The sequence below is a fragment of the Benincasa hispida genome, chromosome 1 (assembly GCF_009727055.1).
Source record: "Benincasa hispida cultivar B227 chromosome 1, ASM972705v1, whole genome shotgun sequence".
Lineage (NCBI taxonomy): Eukaryota > Viridiplantae > Streptophyta > Magnoliopsida > Cucurbitales > Cucurbitaceae > Benincasa > Benincasa hispida.
The window spans coordinates 7,576,958-7,589,580 of record NC_052349.1 but is presented as its reverse complement, the minus strand read 5'-3'; the positions used below and the strand labels follow the sequence as shown (position 1 = coordinate 7,589,580).

Here is a 12,623-nt window from a genome sequence, read left to right as displayed (position 1 = left end):
CGCGCCCAAAATGAAAACTGTTTCAGGTTTTTTTTTTTTTAAAAAAAAAAAAAAAATTATTTATTTTATTTTTATTGGGTATTATTATTTTGATAGCCAATTTAGTTAGGTTAGATACATCAATTAATCTCTTAAAAAAAAATCATTCATTTCAAAATCAACACGAATTTATTATACCATTTTAAAAATTGACAATCCAAAATGACACAATTAAATGGCATAATTCTCGAATTCTCGAAGTTCATGGACTATATTTATAATCTAACGATGTATTTTTTTTTATTTATGAAAAAATTCGATTTTACCACTAACTTGTCGAAGTTGTAACAATTTTTATCCTAAAACCTTTTATTTTATCAAATTTTATTCTAAAATTAGATAAATGTTATGATATTTACCATTTGTTCAATTTTCACTTGTGCACTCATAAATTTTAACAATAAAAAATGGATACAATGACCATATAAACGGGCTCATTTCTATGAAATCAAGTTTTGCAAGTGTGGTTTATTCATAAATTTATCATTGAATAACTTTTTCACAACTCACATACTTCAACAAAAATTGACTATAAAGCCATTCTTTGAAATTTGATCTATATAACACAACTATGTATTTTATAATTCATTGAATATGACAAATAGTACATTTTTAACCATCTTAGGAATGAAACTTATGAGATGATAAAATTTGCATCTAAATTTGCATCTATGTTTTAAGTTAGATAGTAACACTTATCTAAGTTTGAGGTGTAATTTGAAGAAATTTAAGATTTAAGGTAAAAATTGATACAACTTGTACAATGTTATGGGTAAAAATTGATTTGTTCTCTTTACGTGTATACCTCTAAATTTGGAGATTCAATCACTTAAAATCTCAAAACAATGATTGTATAAAATAAACCTTCATCTATGAATCAATTAGGCCTTGTTAAGAATATATTTTAAAATCGTCAAAGCACGATCCTCTCATATATATATATATACAAACTTCTGCAATGAACTTAATTTTAGAGAAACATATGGAAATAAAAGGCATAGTAGTAACTTTCACTAAATTGTATGGTTTTGTTTCTCTTCCTCTAATTTTCTCAACAATATATATACATACCCATAGTTATACATGTATAATAGTCAAAATGTGGCTACCTATGTTAATGAAAATCTATAATGGTAAAGAACAGTGGTTATTCATGTTAAATCTCTTGATGCTAATCTGTGCTTGATTTATTATCAATGGCACCAATGAGCTCTGATTGAACCTTGCTGTGCTATATGTATGTATGAGAAGCATGCTACACCCAACATTTGTGCAAAGCAAACTCAAAAAACTAACATCAAGCCATCAATCAATTTCACCATTTTCTTCTGAAGCAAGAAGTAAATTTGAGAAAAAGGGGGGTTTCCCATTAATGAACTTGACAAATCTTATTACACAGATGTAATGAAAGGGAACATGAGTTACAGGGATTAAAGCAAAACCTATTCCACATTACATGATTTAGATTACCTCTTATAAATGAGAGAATAGAGTACAAAATGATAATAAGAGGAACCAAGCATGTCGAACATGGCACCCGATAACACGCATCTTATTCGGTTCCAGCAATCTTCTTCTTCAATGCTTCAATGTCATCAGCTAGTTCTTTTCTGCTTGACTGAGGAAGGTGGAAAAAGAACATACAAAGAACATTTTTTCAGTTAGTATCTAGTTGCAGAGCCAATCAAGATCCAAGATTTCTATGGTTTCTTAGAACTCTAGATTGTATTCGGCATATTGATCCATTATAACATCGGATTATTCTAGCCTGACGATCTCATGAGAAACATGTAACTAGAATTTCAAGATTTTTATTCGCAAACAAAACTTAGAAACTATACCAAAATTCCATTAAGGGTGAAGCTTGGGAAAACATGAAAAATTAAAGTTTTGATAGGGTGCAAGACCTTGTTTGAAGCAAACCATAGTTCTCTTCTCAACTTACCTTGAAGAGTAGATATCGGTACACAAACCACCCCGTATATCCAAGTCCTACCAACTCCAGGATCTTCGGAAGCTGATGAGAAGATGGATGGAGAGTAAGTGTCAAAAGGCTTTAGAAGGGAAGAAACAATTTCGAAGTATAAATTTGAAAGCAACATTTTTTGTGGATAACAAGGGAGAACATCAACTAGCAATGGTGATATCGATCAGTGAATATAGATGATAAAAAATACAAAAGCGCGAGTTTGATGGAATCATATACCAATGGAACTGAGTTGATTGCACCAACAAGAATTGAAGAAAGCCAAACTGCAACAATCGCCCCACCTCCGTAGAGAAGTACCGTGGATTTGTTCTCAAGGGCATCCCACTAGTAAACAGTAGGATGAAATTATATCTTAGAGTCATCTCAGAGTCAGTATTAGACCATAAAATGAATGATGAAAATTTATAAAGAGATAAAAAATCAACAACTTTCTCAGAATTATGACAATAATGGGCCTCGTTATGTTTCCTGTGGTTCTACCTTTTCTTTCAAGTCTGTAAAGAGCTCGGATGCATCAGCAGCAGATGATTCTTCTGAAGATGAGGCTCGGGTTTGAAGCAGAGACGATCTACGTGACTCTGTCACCAAATGGTAGGTTGGGAAAATCCAATAAAGTTTGGGTGTAAAGGGTTAAAATCAAGAAACTAATGTGCCCAGTGAAAGTTCACCCAATTCAAAATTCAGAAATAGCAATGAACAATAAAAGAAGACAATTTAGTACACAAAAAGTGAACAATGATCTTAAACAACAGGCCTCATTTCCAACTTCTTTTTTTTAATCAAGGTGGGACAGGTTTTCCTCGATGAAAATTGTTTCTATCCGAAAAAAGGGGCAAAGGTTGCTAACAAAAAGATTGGCTTTGAATTCCCGAAGTGCATATAATAATACACCAGTCCTCTAAAACTTAAGTTTCAAAAGCCACACAAATCTAAGATATTTAATGGATTAAAGCTATGCATTTGCACATTGAATATCTTGATCTAAAATTCACACATGGCATGGTTTCTCTTCAAAGTAAGCATGTTTATAGATTTATGATGCGTGAAATCGGTTTGAAAAACTTCTGGATGCTATATCACAGCGCATTAATCCGTTTCTTCCAAATTTAAGGCCCCTGATAAAAAGACTATGGTCAAATACCTAGATGTATAATGCAAGATTAATCAGCAAACTTAACGCATCCAATCTTGTAGCAGTTGAGTTGCCAGAACTGAATGAACTATAAAACTAAATACACTTCTGGCTCCAATCACATGAACAACAACAATCCATTTTCCGACACAATGATAGTATATGCTCCTGTTCACCGTTCGGTCACAAAATGGAACTGTCTCCAAATTTAATCACCTAGAAGGCCACTTGTGCTCCATAAGAAAAAGTACAATCTCTTCTAATCCAAAATTTTAAGGAACCCCAATCTGAGTCCGAGTAGCTAGCATATTAACGTAATGTATTTTGAAAATCCAAATTGCATTGACTCCATAGTTGCATTTCAGTTACCTAGCAAATTTTCTTCATGAACATATAAAAGTGATTTGAAGGATAGATATTCGACCAAACTCAACCAGTTAATGTCCAACTAAGAGACTACCCAAATAAACAAAACAAAACGAGAAACGAAAAATTAGAAGTCAAACAGACCTCAATTTTCGATTCCTACAAGGTGTTCGACGAAATGCCTCAAAGAAAATTAATGGAATTGCACGAGAAATTTACCTGAGGAGAATTTGAGGGAAGTAGAGAAGGACGGGGAGCCGAAACGAGGGGGAAGGAGCGGCAAGACCGAGCGGCGAGTGGGTTGAGAAGCAGCCAGAGAAGGTCTCAGAACGGCGGTGGCCGCTGTGGGGGAGGCCGTGGCTGCCATTTCTTTCCAGAAAGTTAAATCAAATTAAGAATCAGCGCCGGAAAGAGAGGACAATACTCAATCAACTGGCCGTCAAGGAGCAGCTGACGACTTAGCAGAGATTTTTTTTGTTAATTTCGCCATTTTCTATGCTCAGAAATGGCTTGTTTATCCGCGATCGCATTTTGGGAAGATGGCCTCTGGTAGCGACACGTGGAGAGGTCCTTCGTTGTGATTGGTTGGTTCTCTATCTGAAATCCTTTTTTGAGGACTCTATTTTCTCCCTCACGAAATTGGGTTTTTTGTTAGCCAATACATTTTTCATTTTTGCCTTTTTTTAAAAAATGTTAGCCAATAAACTTGTGCCACTCCAAATAAATATTTATACTTTATAACTATTTAATATGTAGAAATTTGTCTCCAAGTCTAGGCATAAGATTATTGTATTCTAAAATAAAATATTAGGTTTTTGGTATTTATTTGGTTTTCGAGTTAGAGGAGGGATATTTTAGTCACTTGAATTTGAAAACAATTATAAATGTTCTTTGACCTTATATTTACTAGTAGTGCGTTATAAATGGTGACAACCATGTTGATTGAACTCTAATAATGTGGTAATACATGTTGATTGGATTTTTTATGTGGTTGTGTACTTTCACTGCTTATTTTCTCTATTCTTCTTTCTCTTTATGAACTCTCCTTTTCATACTCCTGTATTGAATTTTGGATTTGGGTTCCAGGGGTACCCATGTTTTAGAGGGAGTGAGGACAATGTGAGTAAGGTGGTAATCTCACACATACGCCGTCCGGACGTGGCGCAGCACATGTGTGATTATTTCTCTTAATAAAAATTATCATTTATTATTATTATTATTATTTTGTTATAATTATTATTTTTAAAATCTTAATTAAATGGAGTTGGTCTTCTGCGCGCATGCTCTATGGCTAAACGCAATTCCCTCCTTCAGTCGTTGGGTTTTGAGGTTTATAAAAGGCGCAACATCTCAACATTTTTCATCATATTAGTTTTCTATTCTCTTAACAACAAAATCTCTCCCTTCCATTTTATTATTTTTTTTCTCGTTTTTCTCGAGCAAATTAGTTTGAAGGTGTGAGTTTTCAATCGGCAACGGTGCATTTCCGATCGATACCTTTTTTTGGGTTGTTTTATCTTGGGATGACGTGGCAGTATCATTGACCTGCTTACATACTTGGGCAGAGTCGTGAAACGTCTTAAAGAGAGCGAGATCCGCGGTTCAGCCTGTAATGAGCTTCTGTTTTGCAAGTTCCATTCTTTGCTCAACTGCCATTACCTGACCGTTCGCTACTATCCCATTTCACCGTCATAGGGTTTCCATTTACAACAATTTTAAGACGCTTCGTCTACCAATTCTGTAATGGCCCTCACAAGCAACAACAACATTGTAACATCCGACCTCAACCGTCCATTTCGGTTTGAAGGAGCGAACTTCAAACGGTGGAAGCAAAAGATGCTATTTTTATTTACCATAAAAAAAAGTTGTCGACACTTGTACCACAGATAAGCCAACCGTCCCGATAGAAGATCCAACTAAACAACAGATAAAAGAAGCTACTGACTGGGAGGAGAAAGATTTTTTATATAAGAATTTTATATTAAATGGTTTGACTGATGGTTTGTATGACTATTACAACACAATGAAGACAGCAAAGGCAGTCTAGGATGCCCTGTAAAAGAAGTATGACACCGAGGAGGTCAGGTTAAAGAAATGTGTTATCAGCCATTACCTCAAGTTCCAGATGACATATGACAAATTTGTGGAGGCTGTAGAAATATATCAGCAACAGCGGAAGCAACAAGAATCATTTAAGCACTCTAATTCATTGATTTTGGGAAAATATAAAGCATGCTCTTGAAAACAAGTGGGTTTCATGACATACCTTTGTAGAACCTCTTTAAAACACGATCTCCAGCTGCAATCTTCTCCGAATCTTGTTGCATACCACCTCAAGATCTTCCCCACTATTCTCTTGGTGCTCTAGATTGAGTTGTGGGACTCAAAACAAGCTTAAATCAAGAAATTATGGAGAATTGCTCACAACAACAATCTTGTTGAATAACACTTTTTTCAACACGAATTTTCTCTAAAATTCTCTCTTGATTGCATGTCCGAAATTCACTTCAAACTCTTCAATATATTGCAGATCATCATGCAAGGAAGAGAGTTGCATGAGTTGCAACTCATGCTTGAAGTAACACAAGGCAATGGTGATGGATTTTGTGTGAGCAAGTAGAAGATGGAATGTTTTTCCATTAATGTATTTTTTTTTTCCAATTTTCCAATTTTATCTCAAAATTAAAACTTGATTTTTAAAAAACCATTTTTATTTTAAAACTGGAAAATTTTATTTTTATAAAATTAATTTCATAAATTAATTTTTAAATAAATTAGATTTAATTTAATATCAAATATTAAATTAATTTTTCACATATCTATCTTTATATATTTAAATCATATTTAAATATAAATTCTCTTATTCTGTTTAATTCTCAAAATAAACATGTAATTATATCTCATATAATTACTAATTCCCTTAATTCTAATTTGAACGTTTCAAATTAACTTATCACATTATTCTAGAGCTAGTCCAATTACGAGCTAGTAAGGGGACCTCGCGGACCTACAGATCATGAGCTTCAACGATCCAAGATTAATTGATTAAATTCATTAGACCAAATTAATCCACATTCGTTAACTAATGGATCACTCCACTAAATCCCATAATTGCACTCCCCTCACTGTAGATATATTATGTCTACATGATTTAACTATAATCAATAAGTCGACCCTTCACAGGTTGTTCATAATAACGGTAGGGTCAAATATCTGTTTTACCCCTGAGATTACGTCTTATTCCTCAAGTTCCTACTGATCCTCTAATGAATAATTGATTTGTGATCCAATCACTAAACCAAAATCTCTCAGCCTAGTGAGAGGGTAGGACCCTTGTTCAAGACCTGGATTCAGTACTTGAGAGAACAACTTTTCTCCTATCCTTAAATCAGGTAGGCGTGAACTCCGTCTTGCACCCTATGTCCCCAACTATCTATTAGGACTTACCCTTGAAATGGGAGGCTTATTGAGCCTACCCTCACCTATGAAAATCTAAGGATAATCCCGAATAAACATAAGTTCATAGTTAGCTTAGGATTAAGATCGAATTACCTAGATCATCTAGGTGAAATAGTCAGTTTTATACAGTAAACAACGTTATAAAGTAAGAGTGACTTATTTCTTGGTTCGATCTTATGCAAACTCATTGCATAGGACGCCTTCACTCCTCATGTCATAACATGTACGAATTAGGATCACTTCATAGTAGCACTTTAAAACTCTTTGTAACAACTACAAAGTAGGCCGCATCCAATAGTGTTACCAGAATAAGGTACCCAACCTTAGTCATGTACTATAGATCATTTTGACTATTTACTCGAACCTGATCTACTCTTATGTCTCCACATAAAGTTCAAGTACTCATGTAATAGTCATGGGTCTTATTTTATTGGATTTAGATTTTCATACAATTTATAAAATCAATAATAAGTATATTGATTATAGAAAATGTTTATCATTTTATAAACTGCAAGTTTTAGGACATAAAACCCAACAATACTCCCACTTGGATTAAAACTCCAGTGGATCAATATATACAAATATATACAATGTTGAGTTTACATGGAGAGAATAAAATGTATAAATACAATAAACTAGGGTATTACAATACCCATAAATTCTCCCACTTGCCCTAGTGATACAAAACTCGTAGACCTAGTCCTACTAGGTGAACCTCAAACACTTTAGCCGAAAGGGCCTTTGTAAATGGATCGGCTAAGTGTTCTTGTGAAGCAATCTGGGTGACGATTACGTCTTCTCAGTGTACAATTTCTCTAATGAGATGGTACTTCTGCTCGATATGCTTTCCTCTTTTATGGCTTCGTGGTTCATTTGAATTTGTAACTGCTTCACTGTTGTCACAATAGAGAGTGACAGACAGATGCATATTAGGAACTACTTCCAGATCTTTCAGGAACTTTCTGAGTCATACTGCTTCTTTTGTTGCTTCACTTGTAGCTACATACTCAGCTTCCATTGTGGAGTCAACAATACAACTCTGCTTGATGCTTTTCCACACATCAGCTCCTCCGTTTAGAGTGAATATTGACCCTGAAGTCGATTTCCTCGAATCAATATCGATCTGAAAGTCAGAATCAGCGTATCCAGTAAGGATCAAATCCTTAGCACCATACACGAGCATATAATCTCTCGTTCTCCGAAGATACTTGAGGATGTTCTTAACAGCAGTCCAATGATCATATCCAGGATTGGACTAAAATCTGCTGATTATTCCAACAACATAGCATATATCAGGGTGAGTACACAACATTGCATACATTAAACTCCCTACTGCTGATGCATATGAAATTCGATTCATCTCCTCATCCTATTGAGGTGTCTTAGGACTCTGTTCCTTAGACAGGTGAATTCCATGCCTGAAAGGTAAAAATCCTTTCTTGGAATTTTGCATTTTATACCTAGACAACATCTTGTCTATATAAGATACTTGAGATAATGCTATTCTTGTGATTCCGAACTATTTGGATTCGAAGAACATACTGTGCTTCTCCTAAATCTTTTATTTGGAATTGTGAAGCCAACCATCTCTTAATGTCGCAAGAAATTCTACCTCATTCCCAATGAGTAGAATATCGTCAACATACAACACCAGAAAAGCGACAGTTTTGTTAACGATTTTCTTGTATACACAAGGTTTGTCAACATTTTGTTCAAATCCATAAGATTTGATCGCAGTGTCAAATCTCATATTCTAGGATCTAGAAGCTTGTTTCAATCTATAAATGAATCGATTAAGTTTGGAAACTTTTTGCTCTTGATCCTGCTATATAAACCCTTATGGTTGAGACATATAGATACTCTCTTCAAGATAGTCATTAAGAAAAGTTGTCTTGACATCCATTTGTCATATTTCAAAATAAAAAAAAATGTAGCTATGGATAAGAGTCTTCTAATAGACTTTATCATGGCAACTAGAGAGAATGTTTCTTCATAATCTACCCCTTCTCTTTGGGTAAACCCTTTTGCCACAAGTTTAGCTCTGTGGGTCTGTACCTTACCAACTTGGTCTCGTTTTCTCTTGTAAATCCACTTGCAACTGATGGGTTTTACCTCTTCAGGTTGATCTACAATATCCAGAAAAAATTGAAATACATAGATTCCATTTCAAGGTCCATAGCTTTAATCCATTGGTCTTTATCCATATCATTCATTGCTTGATTAAAAGACAATGGATCCTCTAAACCATCATCTGGTATGATGATTTGAGCTTCAGTTAAACCCATGTACCGGTCAGGCTGTTGTAACCCTTCCACTACGACGAGGCATTCTCAACTCTTGAGAATGATGTAAAGTCTCAGTTTCATTAACAACTCTTGTTTATGGACATGCTCTATCAACAACTCTTATTGAAGGACCTGCTCTATCAACAACTCATGTTGATACATTTGTCACTTCTCTGGACATTTCTTATATTACTAGCTTACTGCGAGGTTGATGATTCTTTACATAGTCTTCTTCAAGGAAGGTTGCATTCGTCGATACAAATACCTTATCTTCCTAAGGATCGTAAAAGAAACCACCTTTTGTTTTTTTTGGGTAACTTACAAATAGGCATAGTTTTGAATGGTGTTCCAACTTTTTAGGATTATGCACCAACACATGTTCTGGATAACCCCAAATCCTGAAGTGACGTAAATTTCCTTTACATCCTCTCTAGAGCTCATATGGCATTTCAGAAACACTTTTTGAGGGAACCATATTCAAAATATACACCGCATCCCAACTCGTGTCCCCAAAAAAGAATTTGGTAACTGAGCGTAACTCATCATGGAATGAACCATGTCCAACAAGGTTCTGTTTCTTCTTTCTACCACACCATTTTGCTGAGGTGTGTCAGGGGCTGTGAGTTTAGACTGAATTCCCTGTTATATCAAATAGTTCTGAAATTCTAAGTCCATATACTCACCACCTCGATTCAATTGAAGCGTTTTAATCTTTTTACCTAATTGGTTTTCAACCTCAGCCTTATACTCTTTGAACTTTTCAAAAGTTTCAAACTTTTAATGCATTAGGTAAATATGTCCATACCTAGAATAATCATCTATAAAATGATGAAATATTCATACTCTCTCGCTCTAACATTTAGAGACTCACAAAGGTCTGAGTGAATTAGCTCCAGGGGTTCTTTGGCTCTAAGACCTTTTCCAGAAAAAGATCTTTTTGTCATTTTACTTTCGAGATAAGACTCACATGGTGGTAATGAACTGTCTTCCAACTTATTTAGATGACCGCTCTTAACCAATCTCTCAATCCTGTTGAGATTTATGTGACCCAGTCTCAAGTGCCAAAGATAAGCATTTGGAGAAATCTTCCTTTTCTTATGAGTCTCAACAATTTTAAATATCTCTATGTTCAATACGGCTTTAACCTCAGTTGGTTTTAATATATACAAGTTATTTTCTAATTTTCCAGAGAAAATTTGTTTACTTCCTGTGTTGATGAACACTTCATCATTTTCGAAATAAACTTTATAATTTTGTTCTAGCAAACAAGAGATAGATATTAGATTTCATTTCATAGAAAGAATATAATATACATTTTTCAAATAAATGTACTTATCCCCTATAAATAACTTCATATCTCCCACTGTTTTAGCTGAAACAATCTCCCCGGTCCCTACCTTAAAGATTGTTTCACCTTCTGTCAACTGTCTCCAAGAACTTGTTTCCTGTGAGATAGTATAAACATGATTAACAGCACATGAATCAATTATCCAGATTTTATTGTTATCCACTAAACATGCTTCGATAACAAGTAAATCATATTTAACTTGTTGTTCGAATTCTACACTCTCATCTACATAATTCACAATTTTATATGAGTTGGGAGATAGAGAACAATCCTCTGTTAAAACTCTTTTGGTGTAATCAACAGCTAGTAATTTATTTTTTGATTTGATTTTACTGTTATTTAACTCATAAGTGAGTATTCTAGAAGAATTCGACATGTTGATAAAATTCAAACAAATTCTAATTAGAAAATTGCAACTAAATCCAAAATCAAGTTTTAGCAAAAAGTAATAATGTACCCATAATCATTATTTATTTGCAACGATACTCTAGTGGGTCAGAATATGTGCTACCGAGGAGCAATCAGATACTCCTTCACTAAAGCAAACAATTTTGACCAAACACTATCTCTGGAGTAACTCTTATTCTTATTGTCTCTGGAATAACTCTTATTCCTATAGTTGTTTATTTATCGCTTTCGGTCAAGATCTTTACTAACAATTTAGTAATTCTTGTAAGTGTGACCCACTATTTTCAGATCTTATAGGACGGTATGAATACGCCTCCGAAATATAAGACATTATCCAAGGCGAAACTATAAAACCCTATTCATTTTACTGAAGCCTGAGTTGTTCCTAATCCTATGTTACAACCCTCCGTGGGGATCGCCGCGGTTAACGACTAGTTAGTGCCGCATAAAAACGACAGCAGGCGCAACACAAGAATCTCATGGTACAAACTAATGGAGAAGACCGTAGGGATAATGTTGACACATTTCCTTCACCCATTTACTATGAACTACTTCCCCCGTTCATCTTGGTGTTGACTCATACATCCACTTTCCGAATGGAGGTCACTTCCAGGCTAACACGAAACGTCATATGAATCTCACGGTATGAACTATGTGGAGACGTGACAGTTTGAAATTGTACACTTGATTTCTATTCGAACAACTTCCCCTTGTTCACCAGAATCTAAATTTAAGCTAAAAAGTACTTTCCGAATGGAGGTAACTTTTAGGGTGACACAAAGTACCGCTTAAACTGCCACTAAAGTGTTCTATTGGGTAGATTTATACTTAGGTTCTTTTCGGATAATAAAATTGTTGGGGTTGATGCCCTAAAGTCTCATGTCCTGTAGTTTGTAAATAATATATACGAACACCTGTGATTGTTAATATATGATATTTACTTCACATCTTGATGTTTTGCTTGGTTATTTGTTTTATTTGCTTTACCACAAATCAATAAACATAAAATCCCTGGTTATTTGTATGTGACTCAAGCATGTATGTGGTGACATACAAGTGGATCATGTCTTGAGTGATAACCAAAATGGTTTGTAGTAAATGGATAAAAGAGGGAAACCTTATCCTGGTAACGCTACGGACGCAGCCCGCTTTGTGGAATGGTCACAAGTGTTGTGACTTGCCACAGATGGTCTGATCCTGATCATTCGTGTTGGGGACATGCGAGCAGGGGTGTCCTATACAAAGAGTTTGTATAAGACCTGACCACGAAGTGTTAACGTCTCGTTATATAACACCGTTCATGACAGAGACTTCACTTCACTAGGATGACCATAGGTAACATGACCTCAATCCTGAGTGAGTTGGGAACTCCTACCATTGAGGGTGGTCCTTTTATTTGTATGGGTGCGAGTGGCTAGGTCACAGATTCAAACCTACCATTTTGGGGATTCGTCTGATTTGGGAGCTGGGAACTCAGCTACACAAAATGAAATTCACTCCTTCCCCGAGGCAAGGGTAAGTAGATAGATGGCTCACTTCATTAAGGGCTGATTCCAGGACTTGAACGATGTGGCATCACACACCTTCTCTTGGCCC

The 12,623-nt window shown here is 35.1% G+C and overlaps 1 protein-coding gene across 1 annotated transcript; it reads right to left on the bottom strand.

The window, feature by feature from the left end:
- Positions 1-1,384: 1,384 nt before the first annotated feature.
- Positions 1,385-4,025, bottom strand: LOC120069321 (protein CURVATURE THYLAKOID 1A, chloroplastic). The gene is made up of 5 exons (XM_039021056.1): positions 3,747-4,025; positions 2,510-2,607; positions 2,246-2,353; positions 1,985-2,056; positions 1,385-1,657 (listed from the first exon to the last, which is right to left on the bottom strand). Exons 1-5 carry the CDS (start codon positions 3,892-3,894, stop codon positions 1,592-1,594), a joined length of 492 nt encoding a protein of 163 aa, XP_038876984.1. The 5' UTR covers positions 3,895-4,025; the 3' UTR covers positions 1,385-1,591.
- Positions 4,026-12,623: the final 8,598 nt, after the last annotated feature.